The sequence below is a fragment of the Typopeltis vanoorti genome, chromosome 20 (genome assembly GCF_054136105.1).
Source record: "Typopeltis vanoorti isolate ZY-2024b chromosome 20, IOZ_Tvanoo_1.0, whole genome shotgun sequence".
Classification (NCBI taxonomy): domain Eukaryota; kingdom Metazoa; phylum Arthropoda; class Arachnida; order Uropygi; family Thelyphonidae; genus Typopeltis; species Typopeltis vanoorti.
In genome coordinates, this window is record NC_143568.1 from 71,060,631 (window position 1) to 71,085,635 (window position 25,005).

Below are 25,005 nucleotides of genomic sequence, written 5' to 3' on the forward strand. Positions count from 1 at the left end.
TATACCACTGTATATCCAACACATTTGTCACTTTATTATAAAAAGTAAGCATATTGCTAAAGCACAATCTTCCTTTAGTAAATCCGTCCTGACCACCAAAGAGTATTTTTCTGTTGTCAACCCAATTCTGAATCTTAGTCCTAACTAACTTCTCTAATACCTTAACCACAACTCCAGCACACAGACTGGTCTATAATTCAAAGCCTTACTCTTATCACCTCCCTTATGAATTGGAACATTTTACCCTCTTTCCACTCTTTTGGAACTTGAACCAGTGAGAGACTCATGTTGAAAAGATATGCGAAAGCTGTTGCTAACTCTGTGGTATATTCCCTCAAAACACTTGGTGAAATAGCATCGAGTCCCACAGCCTTATTTACATCAAGTCTATTATTCAATTCCTCGTATACTTCCTGTTCACTTACTAATAGTTCCTCCTCCTTCTTTCCCAGTGCTTCCAAGTTCTGCATGATGTCACATTCACAAGAATGAAATACCTTTATAAATTGCTCACTAAATATCTCAGCTATATCCTCCACAGTGGTTATCATTCCTCTGTTTTCACCAGTCAATCCCATCTTACCGTAATCATTCTTTCTTCTACTGGCCACATATCGAAAAAACTCCTTAGGATTTTTTTTTTTGGCTGCTTTAGCTAACTGCTGCTCATACTACAATTTTGCTATCCTTATCAAGCTAGTCACCTTCCTCGCCTGCTCTTTGTACTTCTCCTGCAACTGGTTGTTGTAAATATTCATTTTGCGTTTTTTCCATAACACCTTCTTCTTCCAGATTGCATACCTTATCTCTTGATTCATCCATTTTACTCCTACTCTATTTACCCTCTTAACCTTTGGAATGCACTCTGATATTGCCTCCACCAAATAGTTCTTGAGTATGGCCCAAGCAGCATTTGATATCCTTTCCATCCAGTTCCTCTTTCCAATTTATTATTGCAAGCTGTTTCCTGAGCTTTTCATAATTACCAGTCTTATAATTCCACATATATCCCTTTCTAACAGACATCCTCGCATGACTGGTCACCCTGCAAGTAATCACCTCATGGTCACTCTCACCAACTGGTGGAAGATTTCTCCATTTGGATGTTATTCTTCCACCAACTGGTGGAAGAATAACATCATCTGATGAGATGAACAAATCCAATACTCGTGTGTCCTCCATTACATGCTGCCTAAGGTAATTGTCTTTCAAAAACTCCAAAAATTCATTTTCTTTACCCTCAGATGCAGTCTCTTGCTTCAAGTCTATATTACCATAATTAAAGTCGCCCATAATGATCACCTGTTTCTTGCTAGCTAGGCCAATTTGCCTATACATTTCATTCTCATTACCCTCCATATTACCAGGTCTATAGCAACACCCAACTAAATATTTCATCCTGTTTACTTCTACCTCACACCATACCGTGCCTCAAAACCATAGCCACTATTTGTAACTTGCAAATCCACATTAGATAAGGCACAACTCATCTGCTACCATTAACAGTACTTCTCCTCCTCCCTTTCTTCTCTGTCTATCTTCACGAAAAATATCATATCCGTTCATCTCTATTCCTGTCAGGATGTCATTGTCATCTACCCACGTCTCACTTATACCAACAATTTTGGGGCGAATAAACTCAAGCAAAGCAACAATTTCGTTCCCCTTATTTCGAATATTTCTAGCATTAGTGAATAAACATAAGAAATTATTATTGCTTCTACAAGTCCTACGAACATCACTCCTACAATGTGATTCTTCAATAAATTTCCCAGTCACTTCCTCTATATTACCACCAATTCTACAACTTTCCTCGCACCTAAATTCTCCCCACTCATCCCGGGCCATCTCAATCTGTGTTTGCCTGCTCACACATTCACCTCTGAATTCAGCATCTGCATGTTTCATAAATGTCTCCCTCCCCCATTTCCCCTTTTGTGTTGTACCTCCACTCTCTCATTTACTTCATTCATGATATTTCTAGCATTAGTGAATAAACATAAGAAATTATTATTGCTTCTACAAGTCCTACGAACATCACTCCTACAATGTGATTCTTCAATAAATTTCCCAGTCACTTCCTCTATATTACCACCAATTCTACAACTTTCCTCGCACCTAAATTCTCCCCACTCATCCCGGGCCATCTCAATCTGTGTTTGCCTGCTCACACATTCACCTCTGAATTCAGCATCTGCATGTTTCATAAATGTCTCCCTCCCCCATTTCCCCTTTTGTGTTGTACCTCCACTCTCTCATTTACTTCATTCATGATATTGACCTCTCCATTTGCAAGTGAGCAAATACCTCTCCCTACTCTGCTTTTTTGCTCTTTCATATCACTTTGCACACCACCTCAGATCTATTCATTGCAGTCATTACCTCTCCAGCTGACTCACACCAAAACCATTTAAAGCCCATCTTCTTTATACAATTCAATCCATCCCTCAAATTCATCCCACACATTCCCAAAATGCACTCCATTCTCCTCTCGTAACCGCTGTAACATATCATTCATTATCCTTGCTCGCCTCCTCAATTCATCACTATCATACCTTGGCAACACACTGACTACCTTTCCTATTACACTGTTATCTTTTACTCTCCTTAATAATCTCCTTTTATCCAATCTGTCATTTTCCTTGTTCCCATCCAAATCATTTGTTCCTACTACAACCATCAACTCTTGTGCTTTCTTATTCCTCATGTCCAACGCTTCAATCACTCTCTCCATTCTTCCACCAGGAAAACAAATCTTATGCATCTTCTCATTCACCACACCTCTAATAACGGAATCTCCATAGAGAGCCACTCACGAATCATTCGATACGTCTTTCACATCACCATCTTTCCTTTTCTTTCCTTGGTCTCCCTCCAAACAACTTGGAGGGAGTCCAAGCAACTCATAAGGGAGTTGCTTGGACATGAAAGCAACTCTGCTTTCATGTCCACATCCAATATATATTCTTGTCTGACATTTTCAGTTTATTTTCAGTCCTTTTCCTAAATATTTCTTTATTCACTAAAATAATACACAAATTACATGACCAGTCCAAAATGAGAATGGTTATTAACATTTAATTTTAATAATCTAGCTAGTAATATTGTGATCATTTGTTAAGGAATATCATAGATTAATTAAATTAGTCAGTATTAACCTATCTGGGAATGAAATTCTGTACTAAGATAGGTTATTTTTGTTTTATTTTTGATATGAAAATTTCACTTTTTTTTATTTTGTTATTTTTTATATCTAATTAATTATGATTTTATTTTTTTAATGTAGGCAGGATGTGGAAGTCACAAGTGAAACACCGTTGTTTCAAGGAGAACTAGGAGAATCTCCATTAGGGTAAAATTTATGTTTGTGCCCCTGTAAGAATGTGTGTGTGTATATAGTGTTTCTTTTAAGTATTAAAGTTAATTCCCTAATGTTGTGCCTCTAATAAGCCAACTTGTTTACATATTTTAAGAGATATCTGTATTTATTCAGAATAGAATAGTAATAAATTAATAGAATAGTTTATTGCTATTGATTTTAAGAATGTAACTGATAATGCTGTGATTATTTGTTAAGGAATAGAATGAAAAAAAAAAATGAAAAATAAGTCACTGCTAACATGTAATAAAATTCTGATTTTTGTAGCTATCAATAAATTAATAATTGCATATTGTCATTATGTTGGAGGCTTAATGGATTGTATACAGCACTCAGAAAGGATTAAAACAGAATTTAATTCTTCCTATATTTCATCTCAGTCAATCAGACATCTTCAGGGATTACAAAAAAACTAATGTAACATAAATACAAATAACAAACAATACTAAGCCCAACCACGTGGGTGACACTCAAGTCCTATCTAGGTGGAGCACCCTCTAAGAGTAGTTGTAGGTGGCCTGGAATGTAAAGTGGGACATCTCGTGGTAAGCATTTCCCAAATCTTAGGAAGCTTAATGCAACCATATTTAAGATTTGGTTGATTCCTGAGAGCTGCTGCTGATTCTAAGAATAGTCTTTCTGTTTTGAATTTGCTGTGGTGGAGCATGGTGGTTTTTTCCCATGAGATCCTGTGGGTTGTATCCAAGACATGGTCAATCAGGCCTGACTGACCATAGTCGTGCTTGCAGATGTATGACTTATGTTCCTCCAGGCAGATAGTAGCTGATCTGCCTGTCTGTCCAAAGTATGCCAGTTTACAGGAACAGGGTACTTTATAGACTCCAGGCACTGAGAGAGGAGGGAGCTGATCTTTTGTAGAGCGGCTAGGGTAGCAAGTTTGTGGTGGGGCTTAAATGCTGTGTGTTGGTTGTACTTTTTTAAAATCTTGGCTATTTTTTCGGATGTGCTACGGATGTAGGGTATGGTGACGACATTTCTAAACTCTTTCTGGAGAGAAGACCAGGGAATGGGGGAGGACCTGATTATTTTTTTAATGCTGTGATCGCTGTAGCCATTAGAGAGGAAAGTGTTGTGTATGTGGTCAAGCTCAGTATTAAGGGTGGTTCCTCCAAAGATTGTGGGCTCTCTTGGTAAGAGTTTTAATAATGCCATATTGTTGAGCTGGGTGATGGTGGGAGAGTTTATGAATGTATTTGCCTGTGTGTGTGGGTTTTCTATATACCGTGAAGGAAAGTGTACCGTTGGGAAGGCGTGTAGGAAGCGTAACTAAGGTGTCTAGGAAGGGTAAACGATTATTCTTTTCCTTTTCCATCGTGAACTGGATTCTTGGATGTAGGCTGTTTAGGTGACTGAGGAAGGAGTCTAATGTGTCTGGGCCATGAGACCAAATAAAGAACACATCATCTACATATCTTAGTCAGATAGAAAGTTTGAGAGGGGCTGAGTTTATGGCTCATTTTTTCAAAATCTTCCATATAAAAATTAGCAGAAGGGGGATGAGCGGGGGGGAACCCATGGCGGTTCCCTCTATCTGTTTGTCAATTTTTTTCAACAATTGGTAAACGATGAGGAGATGTCAAAGCTTACCAACATGTCTGTGTTATTTAAGGTTAAATTTTCTATGAGGGTTTTGAAATGGGTACAGTTTTTTATATAGGATGTGGAAAGTCCGGTGGGGAGGGAGGAATCAGAAAGTTGGCCAACTGTTTTGACAATTTGTAGGAAGGTGTGTTAGTGGCATCTACTATAGGTCTTAGTGGGGAATTGGGTTTGTGGATTTTTGGTATACCATATATTCGGGGTGGAGGGGGGGGTGACAGAAAGGTTTGAGTTTTTTCGTGATATCCGGGGGCCAGGAAGACACTTTTTTTAAGTAAGTTTTTTAACTTGTGTTTTTGTGGGATCGTGTTCTAGCGGGGTGTAGGTAGAGCGATCTTGGAGGATAATCTCCATTTTTCGATTGTATTCTGTGGCATTAAGAACAACTGTGGCATTACCCTTATCAGCTCTGGTGGTGACGATACTTTTTTCTTTTCGTAATTTCATGAGAGCAGTGCGTTGGGAGGACGATACATTACTTTTTCGAGGCGAAGACTGGGCAAGGATGTTGGTGACATCAAGTCTGATGTTGTTTGCTATCTCCGGCGCTAAGCGACAGATCCCGCGTTCGACGGTGAACATCACATTAAGCACCGGCACTTCTTTCGGAGCGACCCTGAAATTGTGCCCGAGGCCTAGGGCACTGAAGGCATCGTTGTAGAACCTTTTGGACGATAAGTTAACTACTGTCTGGATCTGTTGAACTTGCTGTTGCGGCTTGGCTTTACAAAGGTAGTTAAATTTCTTGGTATGTTTATTTTATGAAATTCTATCTGTGCGGAAGTTTCCGAGATGCCAGAGAGAACAGACCAAAGTTCAGGGTTAAGTACAGCGGAGAGCTCCGATTGTAAGGAGCTAATGGCAGCATTCGTCTCAGAGAGGGTGGCACGTGTAGCGGTGATTTGTTCCCTCAGTAGTGCCAAACTGGCACGGTTATAAATGTGGAGGGCTTTTTTGGAGTGAAAGTTGATCTTTAGCTTAACACAGTTCGGTATTACTCTTGTATCCCAACATATTTTTTAAAAGGCCAGCCTATTTAGTTGCCTAGATAGTCGTAAATGCTTAATGGATACAATCCATTAATCCTCCAACATGATGTCCTCACAGCATTTAAGCCTCTACACACACATATTTTCATTGTTTAACCCCCCCCCCCCTTACTGATTTAAGTGAATCAATTACATGAACCCGCCTTATGATTTTTCAAGAATAAAAATATCAGCAGCTTTGATTTTTGCATGATGTAATTACACTACTCTGCAGTTAATCCCTTAATGATGTAGTGCCATTAACATTAATACTATAGCAGAGCAACTGTTGAGTCTACTTGACTTTATACTGTTTTATGTAAAATATTGAAGATAATTTCCTATTCAGAAATTATCTTCAATATTTTAATGTCTTCTTTACATTTTATTTAGCTTGTTTGTTTGCAAGAGATATAAAAAATGAATTTCACACGTATGAAAATAAAATATATAAATTGCATCTATTTCAAAAACAACATCAGATAAGTCTTAGAAATAAATTTATGTACTAATGGTAATATTTGCTTTTATTCTTCATATCAGTGCTATAGAACAAGGTGTTTAGGTATTTTCATTTTTCTGAAAATATTGTTATTATTATTATTATTATCCGGGCACCTCCATGGAGTCTGAAGACTCATCACGGGAGACCCAATCTATCCATACAATCTATCATACCTCTCCTTGAATCCATTAACTGACAAAGCACTCACAACTGACTGTGGCAACCCATTCCACCCATTCACAACTCTCCAAGCAAAAAATCTAGTCTTCATACTCCTATTGACCATACCTTATTCAACTTTCAGGGATGACCCCTTGTTCTGGTCCCTCTAGCCAAATGCTGAAACATTTCCCCTGCATCCATCCTATAAAATCCTTTAAGCAACTTAAATGTTTCTATCATATCTCCTCTTTTTCTCCTATCAACCAACTTCTGCAATCCACACACCTTCAATCTATCCTCAAATGGCACATTTCACAGGCCACTCATCATCTTGGTCACTTGCACCTGAATCCTCTCCACCGTTTCCACATCACCAAGAAACCCAAATTACCAGACTTGAGCACAGTAATCCAGATGTGGGCATATCAAGGCCTTATAAAAAGAAATTACAACTTCCTTATCTCTACTTGTTAATGTGTTCTTCAATAACCAAGTGTGCTACCTTAGCAATATGTCCTCTATACTTTAACTCTCTGTCTGCCACCACTCCTAAATCTCTAGTTTCATCTATTTATCCCAAAGTGCATAACTTTATATTTCTTAACATTAAACTGATACCCATTAACTTTTCCATACTGGCAGCCTATTTAAATTGTCCTGCAAGCTTTCCACATCGCCTTGATTAACTATACTCTATCTAATTTTGCATCATCAGCAAACAATTGAATATTTCCTTTCAGGTTATTTCCTATATCATTTATGTACAAATTAAACAGCAATGGTCCCAGCACTGAACCATGTGACGCACCACTAGTCACCTGCTTTCGCCTCATTCTGCCCCCCCCCCCCCCCCATTTTCCACTTTTTGATATCTGTCTAGCAGCCACCCTCTTATCCACTTAACCAGTGTCATATCCATCCCCATTTGTTCTTATTTGCGTGAGTGTTCCATGTGGTATTCTGTCAAATGCCTTTGCAAAATCCAGAAAAATCATCGTGTAGTCATTTCCTTTATCCAACTCAGCTGTTACTCTATTAAAAAAAGTTAGTAAATTACTAAGGTATGATCAACCCTTCACAAACCCATGTTGACCCTCATACAGTATCGTATTTTTATCTACCCATTCTTTAATTCTCTTTTTTTTTTACCAATATTTCTAATACTTTTGTCTTAGATACTGTTGTCTTAGAACCTCCTTTATGCAAAGGAATAATTTTGCCCTCTTTCCACTCTCTTGGAACTCTACCAGAGCTGAAACTTAAAATAAACAGCTTAGTCAAAGGCATTGCCATTTCTCTTGCACATTCTCTCAAAATCCTAGCTGATATCCCATCTAATCCCACAGCTGCATTTACACTGAGTTTCTGTGATGATATAAGGACCTCGAATTCATCCACCTCTGTTCTCACATTGGTGTCTGTCACATAGGTTAAAGCAGTAACCTCACTAAGAAGATATATGCTTGCAAAGTGCTCAATCAGTAACTCAACTATTTCATCTGCTTCCATCTCCTCATGACCATCATTACTCATTAAGGTTAATCTTCCATTGTCATTCTTCCTCTTACTTGCCACATAACAAAAGCACTCTTTGCAATTTCCTTTGTCCTGCTCGGCTAAATTCTTCTCATAATCTGATTTTGCCTTCCTTGCCATTGTGGTCACCTTTCTTGCCTGGACCTTGTACTGTTCCTGAGTTTGCTGGTCACCTTTCTCTTTATATACCTTCTGCAGCTTGTGCTTAATGATATTACTCATCCATCTAACTCCCACCCGATTAACCCTCCTTACCCAAGGTATACAATTTAATAATGCTTCCTCTAGATGACCCATAACTATATCCCATGCACTACTAACACGCTTGCCTTGCAGTGTTTTATGCCGTTACAGATTTAAGCTTCTTCCTAAGCATGTCATAATCACCTGCCTTTTACTTCCACAAAAACCCTTTATTGATAGAATATTTCCCAAGTCAAGACCGCATGGTCATCACTTTCACCAATTGGAGGCTATGTTGTCAACTTGGTTATGGATAGCTCTTCTGATCCTATGACCAGGTTCAATACTCTCCCACCCCCAGTCTCCTCCATCACATGCTGCCTTAAGTAATTATCTCTCAGCAGGTGTATAAATTCTATTTCCTTTCTGCCATCTGATCTTTCTTCCTTTCAATCTATATCTGCATAGTTGAAGTCCCCCATAATAATCACTCAACCTGTACTTATTGTACTAACTTGGCGATGCATGTCTTCCAGATCATCTTGTGGAATTCCCTGGTCTATAGCAACAACTAACTGTATATTTTGTCTTACTAGTCTTAATCTCACACCAGATTGCTTCAAATGAACAGTCACCCTCCAACCTGTCACCTATTCTTTTTGGTTGCAATTCATCTGCTATAATCAACAGTACTCCTCCCCTTATTCTATCTTCCCTGAAAATACTAAACCCTTTACATTCAATCCCTGTAACTACATCATCTGCTGTTAGCCAAGTCTCACTAATGCCTATAACTTTTGGCAAGGTTGCACTACTCAATGCCAAACATTTGTCCCTCTTGTTTCTCATACTTTTGGCATTAGTATATAGAAACAGCAACATCCCTTTATTCTCCCACCCACCTTTACTTACTGAATTGACTAACCTATTCACTATTTTTGCTTGAGAGACTAAATTCGTCACTTCGTCATTCTCACACTCACTTGCTTCATGGTTGCCTTCACACACTCAGTTGCTTCCACCTTGCTTAATCCCTGAATTTGCATGTTAACAAGCTTGATGAACAAAGCTTTCTCCATACATCTAACACCAAAACCATTTTGTTGCAGTCCATCCACATCATTGTACAAATCCTTCTTTCTGTCAAACAGAGACGGATCCACAAATTCTAAACCATTCCTTTTATACAGTCTACGTACAGGCTCATTGGCTATCAATGCCCTCCTCCTCAGTTTGCCTCTATCATAGTGTGGTAGGAGACTTACAATCTTCACCTTCTCGCTCTTCAATTTTGTCTCTTCTAACAACTCCTTTATATCCTCCCTCTTAGAATACTTCTCGCCTCTCAAATCATTGGTACCAACCAAGACAATCACTTACCTTTTTGCATCCGGATGGTGTGACTAATATTGTGAATTTATGCACCCAGGAAACACAATTTTGGTATACTCTTATTAAGTACTGCATTGATTAGACTCCATACATTCACACAAACACACACACAATATAGATACCATTCCCAATAGCTGGTTAAAATCAACATTTAAATTTTCTCCTTAACTTGTTTTCTTGTTTGTTCGGTTGGTCTTTATTGTTTTTTTGGGATCACCTGCTTTTTTCTTTTCTCAGCCCTGCTTAACTCTTGCCACTTTTGCAGTTTTTCAATTTTCTGCTTTGTCCTATGAAGGATAACATTTAAGCACACTATTCCTTTATTGATATCCACTTCTCCTCTATTTCATGACCACACATTCGGCATTATTAACATCATTTTCCATCTTATCGTCGGTGTTGCGTTTTCATCACCTAACTGACACTCACTTTTAAAACACTTAATAATACATGTTTTCTTTCCAGTTTCAACTTCCTTGCACATATTCATTTAATTTTCTTAGTGCATACATTTCGCATACACTGCACTGAATAATATTTCGCAAATTCAAATCACTGGACAATGTGGTCTTTGCCACCATTGTTTGTCGCGTTGGTGCCATGCTGAAAATATCACATAAAAATGTTATAAATATACTAATACTCGAAAAACATGAAAATCTACACTAATCCTCTATAATACTCTAATTTTTTGATGAAAAAACACAAGAAAACAGATAAAATTCGCTAATTTCACACAAGCATTAATTACATGACTACTTGCAATCTAACCTGATTTGTCAGTTACAGAAATAATTTTTGTACTTTCTCAAATAAATACCCATTTTGAAAATTGTTAAATATTTATGAAAAACCATATTGTTTTCAACTAACATTCATTGAAATAAATATGATGTGAATAATTTTTTTTTCTTATGCAAAATTTTAATATATGATCTCATAATGTTTATTCTAGATTTGCTGTTGGTGGTGCTGTTTTGAACAAAACATATTGTTAAACTGCATTTTTTTTAATCTTGTTTCCATGTGCCAAAGGTCAAACCTATAAGCATATTGGTGCCATGTGTAGTGCAGATGAGGATCGAGAAAGAAGTTTATATTGACCTTTTTCTTATAGTGTTCCAGTTTGTAGTTGTTTGGTAATACTTTTTAAGGAAGACATTACTTTCTTCAGATTGGGAGACGTTTTTATAAGATAATGACAAATAAATTTTTTAAAGCAATGCTTAATCACTGTAAATATGCAAATAGGTTTATCATCATCAAATTCCCGACATGTACCCTGAAGGGGTGTACAGGATATGATAGTACTACATGAAAAATTTACATTATTACTACTTCCTATTTACAATTTTCCTCCAAATCAGTCTGTTACTTATCAAGACTCCAACATTATCAGATCTTATATTTCTATCTTTTAAGGCATTTTGTACCGTATCAATCCATCTATATCTTGATCTTCCTCCGGGTCGTTTTCCTGCCAACCTGGCAGAGAACATTTCTTTTGCTAATCTTTCCTCGCCCATTCTGTTTAACTGACCTGATACCACCTGAGATTAGCTCTGCTAACACATTCCTGGATGCTGACAATGTCAAGTTCTTTCCTAATATCCTCGTTTTTAATATGAAATTGCCATTGATGCCATCTGTTCACGCCTCTAATCTTTCTCAGGACTCTCATATCTGTGGTCTCTAGTCCTTGGTCAAGTGTTTTACTTTTGACCCAGCTCTCAGATCCATAAGTTAAAACTGGTTTGAACACTGTCTTGTATACAGCTAATTTAGTGTTCAGACTAATTTCTCTCTTATTCCATATGCATTTATTAAATTGACTTCCTACCATACCAGCTTTGATGATTCTGTTATCTATTTCCATATTTAATTTACCATCTTCAATTAAAATCGTGCCTAAGTAGCTGAAATGTTTTACTTGTTCCACAGGTTCCCCGTTCACAACACAGTTGATATTTTCAACGATTCTACCTATTTTCATTGTCTTTGTCTTTTTAATGCTGACCTTCATACCAAATCTATTACAACTGTTATTTAATTTACTCAGGAAATCTTGCAAACTTATAGCAGATTTATTTAGAAGTATAACATCATCTGCATAAAGCAAAGAGCTGACATTGACATCTCCAATTCTGATATCATGTTTAATACCACTTTCCTTCATAATGTGATCCATATAGATAATGAATAACAGAGGGGATAAATGTATATCTCCTTCTCTGACACCAGATTTAACATTAAACCATCTTCCTGTACTTCCTTCAATTCTAACTGCTGACTTACAACTCAAATAAAGACTAAGTATTGCTTGATATAATGTACCATTGACACCATATAACTGTAGCATATTGAATAGTTTCTCTCTTGGCACCTTGTCATATTCCTTTTCCAGATCAACAAAACTTAAAAACAGATCTTTGTTTTTCTCAACTATTTGTCGTAAAGTGAAGATCTGATCATGACAGCCTCTATTTGGCCTGAATTCAGCTTGTTCTTCACCAAGCTTTTCTTCCACAATTCTTCTCAACCGTTTCTCAACTATACTTGCATAGATCTTGCAGGAACACTCAGTTGGAAAATACCTCTGTAATTTTCATGTTGGAGGCTTAATGGATTGTATACGGCACTCAGAAAGGATTAAAAAAGAATTTAATTCTTCCTATATTTCATCTCAGTCAATAAGACATCTTCAGGGATTACAAAAAAACTAATGTAACATAAAAAAAAATAACAAACAATACTAAGCCCAACCACGTGGGAGACACTAAAGTCCTATCTAGGTGGAGCACCCTCTAAGGGCGGTTGTCGGTGGCCTGGAATGTAAAATGGAACCACTGGTGATAAGCGTTTCCTAAATCTTAGGAAACTTAATGCAACCATATTTGTTAAGTTTTGGTTGATTCCTGAGAGCTGCTGCTGATTCTAGGAATAGTCTTTCTCTTTTGAATTTGCTGTGGTGGAGCATGGTGGTTTTTTTTTCCCACGAGATCCTGTGGGTTGTATCCAAGACATGGTCAGTCAGGCCTCACTGACCATAGTCATTCTTGCAGATGTATGACTTATGGTCCTCCAGGTGGATAGTAGCTGATCTGCCTGTCTGTCCAAAGTACGCCAGTTTACAGTAACAGGGTACTTTATAGACTCCAGGCACTGAGAGAGCAAGGAGCTGATCTTTTGTAGAGCAGATGAGGGTAGCAAGTTTGCGCTGGATCTTAAATGCTGTGGGTAGGTTGTATTTTTTTAAAATCTTGGCTATTTTTTCAGATGTAGGGTATGGTGATGGCATTTCTAAACTGTTTTTGAAGAGAAGACTGGAGAATGGGGGAGGAACTGATTATTTTTCTAATGCTGTGATCGCTGTAGCCATTCGAGAGGAAAGTTTTGTGTATGTGGTCAAGCTCAGTTGTAAGGGCAGTTCCACCAAAGATTGTGGGTCCCTTGGTAAGAATTTTAATAATGCCATATTGTTGAGCGGGGAGATGGTGGGAGCGTTTGTGGATGTATCTGCCTGTGTGCATGGGTTTTCTATATACCGTGAAGGAAAGTATACCGTTGGGGATGCATGTAACTAAGGTGTCTAAGTAGGCTAAGCAATTGTTCTTTTCCTTTTCCATTGTGAACTGAATTCTTGGATGTAGGCTGTTTAGGTGACTGAGGAAGGCTTCTAATGTGTCTGGGCCATGAGGCCAAATAGAGAACACATCATCTACATATCTTAGCCAGGTGGAAGGTTTGAGAGGGGCTGAGTCTATGGCTTGTTTTTCAAATCTTCCATATAAAAATTGGCAGGTGGGTGAGAGGAGGAACCCATGGCGGTTCCTTCTATCTGCTTATAGATTTTGTTCTTGCAAGAAAAATAACCAGAATAGATGGCAAAGGAAAAGAGATCTAAGATGTCAGAAGGAAAAACGTTTTTTAAGAGTGCTAAAGTATCAATTAAGGGAATATTGGTAAACAATTAGGAGATGTCAAAGCTTACCAATATGTCTGTGTTATTTAAGGTTAAATTTTCTGAGGGTTTTGAAATGGGTAGAGTTTTTTTATATAGGATGTGGAAAGTCCAGTGAGGGGGGGGGGGGTCAGAGAGTTGGCCAGCTGTTTTGACAGTTTGTAGCAAGATGAGTTAGTGGCATCTACTATAGGTGTTAGTGGGGGAACTGGATTTGCGGATTTTTAGTAAACCGTATATTCTGGGGTGACGGGAACAGAATGGTTTGATTTTTTTCGTAATTTCCGGGGGCCAGTAAGTCACTTTTTTAAGTAAGTTTTTTAGTTTTTTAACTTGTGTTTTTGTGGAGTCGTGTTTTAGCAGGGTGTAGGTAGAGCGATCTCGGAGGATAATCTCCATTTTTCGATTGCATTAAGAATGACTGTGACATTACCCTTATCAGCTTTGGTGATGATGATACTTTTTTCTTTTCGTAATTTCATGAGAGCAGTGCTTTGGGAGGATGATACATTACTTTTTGGAGGCGAAGACTGGGCAAGGATGTTGGTGACATCAAGTCTTATGTTGTTTGCTATCTCCGGCGCTAAGCAACAGATCCCGCATTCGACGTTGAACATCACATTAAGCACCGGCACTTCTTTCGGAGCTACCATGAAATTGTGGATGAGGCTTTGGGCACTGATGGCATCGTTGTTGAACCTTTTGGACTATAAGTTAACTACTGTCTGGAGCTGTTGAATTTGTGGTTGCAGCTTGGTTTTACAAAGATAGTTAAATTTCTTGATATGTTTATTTTATGAAATTCTTTCTGTGCAGAAGCTTCCGAGATGCCAGAAAGAATAGACCAATGTTCAGGGTTAAGTACAGCGGAGAGATCGGATTGTAAGAAGCCAATGGTGGCATTCATCACAGACAGGGTTGCACGAGTAGGGGGAATTTGTTCCCTCAGTAGTGCTAAGCTGGCTTGGTTATAAATGCTTAGGGCTTTTTTTTTGGAGTGAAAGTTGATCTTTAGCTTAACACAGTTCGGTATTACTCTTGAATCCTGACATCTTTTTAAAAAGGCCAGCCTATTTAGTTGCCTAGATAGTCGTAGTTTTGACTTACTATTGTCTGGATTTGCGAGCTAGATCTTCTCCATGAATGATTAGAATCTGTGTGTAGATGCTTAAGTGCTGTGAGAACATCATTTTGGAGGCTTAGTGGATTGTATACAGCACTCAGAAAGGATTAAAAACAGAACTTAATTCTTCCTTTATTTCGTCTCAGTCAATTAGACATCTTCAGGGATTACAAAAAAACTAATGTAACATAAAAAGAAATAACAAACAATACTAAGCTCAACCACGTGGGAGACACTAAAGTCCTATCTAGGTGGAGCACCCTCTAAGGGTGGTTGTAGGTGGCCCTGAATGTAAAGTGGGACAACTGGTGATAAGCGTTTTCCAAATCTTAGGATGCTTAATGCAACCATATTTGTTAAGATTGGTTGATTCTTGAGAGCTGCTGCTGCTGATTCTAAGAATAGTCTTTCTCTTTTGAATTTGCTGTGGTGGAGCATGGTGGTTTATTTCCATGAGATCCTGTGTGTTGTATCCAAGACATGGTCAGTCATGCCTGACTGACCATAGTCGTGCTTGCAGATGTATGACTTATGTTCCTCCAGGCAGATAGTAGCTGATCTGCCAGTCTGTCCAAAGTATGCCAGTTTACAGGAACGGTACTTTATAGACTCCAGGCACTGAGAGAGGAGGGAGCTGATCTTTTGTAGAGCGGATGAGTATAGCAGGTTTGCGGTCCTCCCATGACTTTTGTTTAGCTAGTTTTACACAGTGGTTCGCTTTCTTACATTTGTCTCTGTATTCTCTAAGAGCAAAAGCTGACTTATTTGCCAGGAACTTTTGATATGCTTTCTTCTTTTCCTTCACTGCCTCTTTAACTTCCTGTGTCCACCAGGGAGTTCTGATTTTTTTATCCTTGCAGACAACCTCACCACATGCCTCTCTGGCAGAATCAGTCAATGTTTTCTTCAGAGTTTGCCACTGAATCTCCAAGGTTTGATTCCTGTTCTCAAACTTTTTCATTTTTTCTTCAATAATCTTTGTGTATTTTAGTCTACAGTTCACATCTCAGAGCTGCTCAACTTTTATTCGCTTTAAAACTTTCTTACATGTTATTCTTTTCAATATGAAATTCAGTTTTATCCTGCTTAAGACTAAATAGTGATCACTTCCAATTTCAAATCCTCTGTACACTCGGGTGTCCTGCACCAGTGAGAAAACATCACTATCAACAGTAGCATAGTCTTGAGACTTTCTTATTCCTTGCCTCTTCTCTCCATGTGAATTTGTGCACATATTTATATTAGAACATTCTGTTAGTAATAACCAGTCCATGTCCTGAGCAGAAATCCAACAGGTATTTGCCATTATTATTAGCTTTGCTCTTTTTTCCAAATTTTCCCAAAATATTTTTGTGTGTCTGACAATCATTTCCTACTCTGCTATTTAGATCCCCAACAAGAACCAACTTTTCCTTTTTCATTGTGTCAGTTGCTTTGTCTAAAGCATCGAAAAATTCCTCCACTTCTACCTTAGTAGAAACTTCTGTGGGGCCATAGGCACAAATAAGTCTCATTGTCCAATTCCCCATTCTGATATTTGCCCACATCACTCTACTTGAGACTGAATGCCATTCAAGAAGATTAGCCTTATATTTTGTGTTGAATACTATGGCTACTTCTTCTTTTCCTTGATTGTCATTTCCTGAATATAACATTTTGTGTATTTATTGCTCAGAAAGATCTCACCAGTTTTTGTCTTTTTTGTTTCAGTCACCTCTATAATGTTGATCTGGTGGTTATCTAATTCCTCAGCTAGCTCCATTTCTTTGCCATTCAGGCTTCTTATGTTGATAGTACCGATCTTTAACTCTGGTGATGTTGAGTTGGGGTGTGCTTTCAGATTTGTTCCAGTAGCTGACTTTTCACTGTTCTCCCTGGTTCCCTGGCAAAAACAACGGGGGCCTTGTTTAACCGGGCGACGCTTCAACTGGTATGAAATTTTGTCATGTACCATCATTTTGTATATTGGTTTAAGCCAATAAGAATACAATTTGGTCAGCTAAATCCCAAAAATCTAGCCCATGCTCGTTCGTTCAGTATCCAGGTAGATACCCAACAGGGTGCACCTCGAGAAGGTGAGGATTGGACATTAGCTCAGAAGCCCTGGTCGGTTCTCCGCATTCCTTTAAAGAATATGTGGAGGTCTCCTCTCAGTTATACAGCTTTGACCCTTAAGCACCCCGAATAGGTTTATATGTATATACAGTCCATGTGTTGAGGCTTAAGTGCTGTGAGGACATGTTGTAGGCTTAATGGAATATATACAGCACCCGGAAAGGATTAAAACTGATTTTAATACTTCCAATATTTCATCTCTGTCACTGAGACATCTTCAGGGATTACAAAAAATTAATGTAACACTGAAATAGAAGCCAATACTAAGCTAAATGTGGTGACTCTAAAGTTCTATCTAGGTGGTCCGTTCTCTATGGGCAATTGCAGGTGGTCTAAAATGTAAAGTGGGATCTCTGATAATTAATGTTTCCCAAATTATCAGAAGTTTAATGCAACCGTATTGTGATTTTGTTGATTTCTGATTGCTGCTGCATTTTAAAAATAACCTTTCTTTTTTTGCATTTACTGTGGATGAGCATGGTGGGTTTTTTTTACATGAGATCCTGTGGGTTGTATCCAAAACATGGTCTGCAAGGCTCGACTGACCATAGTCGTGATTGCAGATGTATGATTGTATTAAAATCAGTTTTTATCCTTTCCGAATGCTGTATATATTCCATTAAACCTCCATTTAATCATTCATCTGTAATCACAACTATGGTTAGTCTGGCCTGGCAGACCATATTTTGGATACAACATGGTCTGCCATTAAGCCTCCACATGATATATATACATCATATTTTATGTGTTTGTATGCTTACCTCATTTCATGTTCCTTTTCATGTTAGGCTCATTAGGCTTGTCATGGCCAAGTAACTTCACTTCGATAAACCTAATAGGACTTTATTATAGTGGTTAATCCTATATGCTGTGTGTGTGTGTGTGTGTGTGTGTAAATTGTGTACAGTTGTCCAACGGGTTTGCCTGTTTTGTGGAATGAAAAACCTGAGTTTTTCAGGATCAAAGAAAACCCTTTCTCATCTGTATGAGACTTGTTAACTCATTCAAGTTAACTCACTTGTTAACTTGAATCAAAAAAGTAATAATAAAAGTTCTTGACTTCCTAGATGACTAGATCAGATTCGAATCCAGGTTTTTCCAGCTAAAGAGCTTCACTATACCAACTGAGCTATGGAGGTGCTACATAATTACATATGGTGAAAACGTTCTGAAACATATTATGTAAGATCGATTCAAAATTTGTTTATTTTTAAGTATTCTAATTACATCCTTGTTCCTCTCTCCATGCCAGGAGCTAAATTAAAATTTGCTACTTTTTTCCTCTTATTTTCTATTTGCAGTTTTTCGTGGGAAGTCCAAAATAAAATGAAGTAAATCTGTTTACTTCATTTTATTTTTTTGTTTTAAGGAAATAAGTAAAATAATAATATTGTTTCTGCTAAAGCAGTACTTCTAAAACTAGACTTTTTTTTTTTTCTAATTTGATTATTACAGCTACTGCCTTCTTTTCCTTCTCAGCCGGGCAGGAGATAGATGTTTATGAATGTCTTTAGATGACAGATGAATTTTATAAGTGGTGTGAGACCACACCTCTACTAATTGAACACTTGAAAAACTTCTGTATTTAGTTTCTTGGCACTTAGTTCACTCATTAATGTATAAAAGGTTTTTACAATTTTTACAACCTTTTGTGAGCATGAGTAACATAAAAAATATTCCAGTCTATGATTTTTAATTGAATCAGAAATCCATATTTCTGATCAAATGCCCTTGTACTCTTCATATCTGAACTTTCATGTAAACCATGTGCAAATATAACAAAAGTACTTTAGCCACTCCATGAATAATTTCGCTTGCAACTATCAGGTTTTATGCCATCTCATAAAATTGAAAAATATTTAATGAGAATAAACAGTTCAACTTTCTCCAGAACTAACAATATTGGTATGTTCAAAACGAGAAATTATATTAACCTCCTTACCAGTCTATTCTCGATCTGTTTCGGGCCATCATCGTATCTACTCCCGGTTTCATAGGACACGTCCGCAATATTATTCCGTAGGAACTTTCAGCGAAGGAGCGATGACAGCATATGCCGACATCTCACGCTTTAGTACCGTCAGAAATTCAGACATCGAAGAGAAAGGCGCATCGTCTGATATCGTACAATCGCCAGGAAACACTATCATGAACTACCGGCCCACAGGAGAAGTCGAATCATCATCCCTTAGGCGAAAAAAAGAAGCCTTGAGAAAAGGGTGCAAACCCTTTTATTCCCCCTTCACTTACCCCCTTTTTAGCATCCTGTTACTAGCTGCGATAGCGCCCTCTTGCTTTCTTCGTCCGCGGGAATGTCGGCACAATCGCAAGACCTCTGGTAGTGTCTTCCGGGAAACGAATGTACATCACTTTTCGAGATTGCCAATGCCTCAGGCCCGCCCGTTACCTTTGGACTATTGTTTACATCTAATTTACCCATTCATTGTATACGTGATGCATTCATATAATACTAATTTATACACGAAGTTCTTTACATAGTAATACAATTCCACTAAAAGGAGGTATTTCTATTTACAGTTAGTACTTTATTTCTTCTGCTTGAGTACAAGTTTTTTCTCTCAGCTGATTTTTCTGACTTATTAAATCCTGAATGAATTGTTTCTTTAATAAAGTTCTTCATTCAGAATGTAACAACAACAGATAACAAGTCCTTCCACCATACCTTACACATTAATCAGGATGGACTCTTATTATCCAGGCAGGGAGTTACGGGAAGTTGGAGGAACAAGATTGTAGTTCCAGGGCTCATGATTCCCTGGGTTCTCCACACCTTCCATGATTTCTAATTGGCGGGTCATCAGGGAGTGCACAGAACGTGGAGCAGAATGCAGAACAGGTACATTTGGAAGGGGATGAAAGGTGACATTGAGTCTTATGTGTCCTCCTGTCACTTGTGCCAGAAGAAGTCTGGCATCCAAGGTAAGGCCCACCTCCAATCGATCTCAGTTCCCTCTCGCCCTTTTCAAGCTGTGGCCATGGATATCATGGGACCCCTCCCAGTCACAAAGAAGGGAAATAGATACATCTTAGTGATAGTGGACAGGTTCTCCCGATATCCAGAGGTGGTAGCAATCAAAGATCAGATGGCTCAAACAGTGGCCAACAAATTCTTTAAATTAGTCATCTCCTGGTATGGAATGCCACAGGCGCTTCTTACAGATCAGGGCTCCAACTTCACTGCAGAAGTCATGCTGCAGCTGTGCAAGTTACTGAGGATAAAAAAACTTCACCACACCCTACCATCCCCAAGGAAATGGGATGTGTGAGAGGTTAAACAGGACCTTAAAACTCACCCTATGCAAGTTAGCCGATGCTCACATTTCAAATTGGGATGCTTTCTTGGTTCATACTTTGCTTGCTTGCAGGACCTCCTTGCACACTGCCATTAAGGAAGCCCCTGCTGTTATCCTTTATGGATTTGAGCTCACATTTCCCAATGACTTCAGGGACTCCTGTGTGAACTCGGGGTTCCCTGATATTGACGATTACCTAAATGACTTAATAATTAATAACAAAATAGCATATGACATGGTAGTCAGGTCAAGTGAGGTCTGCTCCCAGCAGGCCAGGAATCGCGCAAATAGATTAAGGAGGTACAAGGACCTGAACCCAGGCAACCTTGTCCTATTGGAGCAAGGCTCTGTGAACAAGAAGGGGGGGGGCAGGTTTGGAAGGAATGCAGTTGGACCTTTTGTAATCCAGGAAAAACTATCCCCTGTAACGTATAAAATAATAGGAGAATCCAGACAGGGGAAGTCGTTGATAGTCCATTCTGACTTCAACATCCAAAGACAACAGCCAGACTGAGACTTACCTCATAACAAACGTCAAAGTAGTAGATGATCAAAGCGTAGAGGAAGGGAAATTAGGGGAAAGTAGTCAGGGAACAATTGCTATGAATGTAATTGAGAGATTTGAAAGATCTAGAGGTTCCTTTAACTATTCAAGGTGAAACAGGAACAGAAGATGCGAAGTAAATGTACAATCTAAGCAGAACTTAATTTATGCCCACTTCTTATGTTTTCTTTTCAAGCTTAGAAGGGTAATAAGTGAGTTATTAGTTTGGGATTTACCTCTTGCTATGAAGGCTGCACACATACAGATTGTGCAAAATTTGTGAATATTTCAGATAAAAATGGAATTTGGTCCAATACATTACAAGATAGCAGTGTAGTCAAATGGAAACGGAAGGATAACATGTATTCCACATTACTCCTTACTGAGTAATGTGGGATACATGTTAAGATCAACAGAGATAAGAGAAGGAAGCACAGCCAGTGACAGAAAAAAGGGGTTTGTCCAATCTAGATGTGACCTAAGGACCAGAAAGAATGCAAGGTTCATCCCCAGAGGATTGAGGGAGAAGCAAAAAAAAGAGTTTTTATAAAGAAATTGGAAAAACTTTTTTTATAAAAAGAGGGGGCCTTTGTTAGATCCTGAATGAAGGAATCTTGCAAAGAAATCATTCATTCAGAATCCAACATATTAAACTTACCAACAAAAAGAAATACCTGCACATCAGCTGAAATTAAAAGTGAAACTTCTTCACTTTATGTATAAAATTTATATTCTTTATTTCATGTACCATATATTTAAGCTGTTGTGATCATAATAAGATTTTTTTTGAGTATGTCTTAAAAGAGAGATAATCTGATTTAATTTAAGCCTCACTTAAGCTGTGTAAAAATAACTGTGAGTCATCAAATAGTTACTAAATAATAATTCTTGGAAGGTATAAAACTACACGTGTACAGCGTAACACTGGTGGCAGTAGCATACATGGAACGTACTTTGATGCGAATTCTGGGATTGCAAGAGCATAACAGTGTCGGGAGAGCAAGGGATGAACCCAAGGGGAGAAAAGAGATGGGTCGTGTGCAAAGGGGACTCCGAAAAAGAGGACACTCTATCAAGGAATATAAGGGGATGAGCGCCATATCGGGGGTCTCTTGTCATATCGTTTTCCTGTTTGGTGGCTCGGAAGTTAGCGGGAGTTCACGTAAAGGGGGGATGAAGTGTCTATGCTAAGATAAGATGTTGGACAGCAGGCTTTCTTGAAAATGGAGAAGGATTCTATGCAGAGCTGAAGGTAAAAATTTCCAGTCCTAGCAGAATCAAGCCATCGCTGAGAGGTCCCATCGAGTTGTTCCTGAAATGCAAAGATTTAAGTCCGTTTTCGGCAGAAATAATGAAGATAGCGTAACCTTTACATTGCCGTATGGACAGGCAATAGACACGAAGTAACCAGACGTACACGTGGTACTGAAAGACGCCATAAAAGTTCGATAAGGTGAGATTACTCTATTTTGTGTATAAAATTCATTAGAAGAGAGAAGATTGTCTGTGAATGTGAAATTAAGAACAGTATTCTACTGTTCTTAATTTCTCTATGGACAGTCTCTAATTGGAAAGTTAACCTCCTTTGAGAGAGTAAGAAGAATTGTTTGGAAAAGATCTTTAGTAATTGTATGTGATAGGATTAACTTAATGAGATTAGAATTGTGGATTTTAGTAACTGAATAACATTAGAATGTTTGTTTATATTATCTTATGAATAGCATTACAGAAAGGAATTTTATTTAAATTAAGGGGATATTAAATCCCACACAGTTTTAAAACCGAATAAGAAACTCAAAGATTGGAATAAGAGAGTTTCTTGCCGAATATAGTAAACTATAAAGTATCGGTGACCACTGGTATTAGCAAATGCAAGTGACCCTAGCACATAGTGCAATACCGGAAGTCTCGCAGCAAAGTCGGTAAATTCTGATCGCTATTCTTAGGTATTTTTCATAATGTAAAAACACATTTCCTAGGAAATGTATGCTGTTATTACATTATGGTAGGGAGGTCACTACCCAGACCGGTTTCAGCCTTTTTTGAGGCTTCATTAGTGAGTAGCTAGACCTAATACCGAAATGTATAGTGAAAAGAACTTATATACTCTGCGATGCGAGTTTCCAAACAGGTGCAACCATTAAGTTACTTAAGTATAAAGAGCTAATAAGCTTCATTTCGGCAATGAAAACATTATTTAAATTAAGGGGATATTAAATCCCACACAGTTTTAAAACCAAATAAGAATTAATATCCCCTTAATTTAAATAATGTTTTCATTGCCAAAATGAAGCTTATTAGCTCTTTATACTTAAGGAATTTTAGTTTAACTTCATATCATTTGCTATCTATCCCAACATCCAGTTATTGTGTTTCGCATACTTTATGACCTTTAATTAATTTAGAATATATTAACCTCTTAACTCGAGTTTCATTTAGTATTGAGTCATAATTGAGTGTATGAATTTTGTATTCTGTTTAGATATTCCAATAAACTTGTCATATTTACCTGAACCTGAGTCATGCCTGATTACGATTCCAAACTACCACTTATAAAAATAGAACCTATTCTGGCGGGAAGGATTTAGAAAGCGTATATAATTATAGATTTAGGTCACGACTGCAACAGTCTGAATCTATACAGCAGCGTTAAAATAAAGTATTGTGTAAGAACGGCTAAGAGTCTACTATTGTCTCCCTGAGTAGGAACCTTTTCTACTATAGGATACTGGCTGGTGCAGCATAATAAAAATTTGCCAGTATCCAAAGAGGAAACAGTCCTAGATATAAATAGATGTAAGCATATTAAAGGCCCAATATCTGAAGAAGTAAAATAGCGATAGAAAGATAGAATAGATATATATTAAACAGAATATATAGAGAAAAACGATATAACAATGGCGTAGCTGGTAGGATTTTAATTGAGTAAGGTTTTAATGAGAAAGGATATAATCAAGTAAACAAACTAATTAAGTATAAAATATATAAATAAACCATATATAACACTGTCTTAATAATAATAAATTGAGGTATTTTAGATGCAACAACTGCCTATTTAAGCAAATTGAAGGTGTAGCGGTGGGCTGCACTTCCATCTCCTGTTGCTAACTTATATATTAATCTTTGAAACTTAATTCTGCTACCTCAAGTCCAAAGTATGGCTGAGGTATATAGACAGTATCTTTGCCATTTGACCATGCTGTCAGGGTCATTTCATTCCTTGTCTTTGCTGGCTGTATTGTTACAGTGGCTCTGATGCTAGCTTGAAATAGCAAAACAGTGGCTCGTAAATAATTTTAGTCCATGAACTTCTACATGCATCATTTTAAATAGATGCACATTGAAATAAGTCCCATTCAAACACTCTCTAGCAATTCATTCCTCTCACCTGTCATGTTTCCAAAAAAAAAAAAAAAAAAAAAAAAAAAAAAAAATATTTAATTTTCACTCCATTGTTCATTGTATTCTCACAACTTTTAGGGCTAAACCACCTTTTCTCTTCTTCCCCCCCCCCTCCCCTCCTAAATGCATGCATAATCCCTTTCATATTAATCTGATAAAACTTGCTCACTAACTTAAGAGTTTCATATCACTGCTCTCTCTCTTCATCTGATATGATACTGCCTTAGTCGTTCATCTTTACACCCTCTAGTTTTTCCTTATCACAACTGAAACTAAATGTTTGCACTGTTAGTCCATATGATCTGAACAAGACCTTGTTCTGTGGTATAACCATTTCCTTCTTGTTACTTGTCAAGTGTTCTTTTTTATCAGAGTGGCAACATGTTGACAACTCTTGCAACATGTCTTTTAAACTTTTAACTTCAGGCCTTTGTTACCCATTCTCACTAGATGTCATCCCCTTCCCGAAACATACTTTCACATTACAGTATGCGCCTGATACTTCCGTGCTTTAAAGTGCAAAACCCTGCATTTATTGACATTAAAACTATAACGTCCACTTATCTCTCCACACTAAATGTCTAAAATCATTCTTACGAGACTTGACATTAGTGTCAGTCCTTATACCTCTTCCCAACTTTTAATCATCATCAAAACATTTTGAAATATTGGAGGATAAATAAAAGAAGTATTTAGGTATGAAACGGGACTTGATAAATTATTTTGTGCTTTGGAAAACAT

General features: G+C 37.7%; 1 protein-coding gene across 1 annotated transcript in view; it reads left to right on the forward strand.

Annotated features, from left to right (window-relative positions):
* LOC150095553 (proteasome adapter and scaffold protein ECM29) overlaps positions 1 to 25,005 on the forward strand; it is a 691,438-nt gene that overhangs the window by 398,128 nt on the left and 268,305 nt on the right. The window contains exon 25 of the mRNA XM_090409825.1: positions 3,287 to 3,352. Coding sequence (XP_090265951.1) covers positions 3,287 to 3,352 — 66 coding nt within the window. The remainder of the gene's footprint in view (positions 1 to 3,286; positions 3,353 to 25,005) is intronic.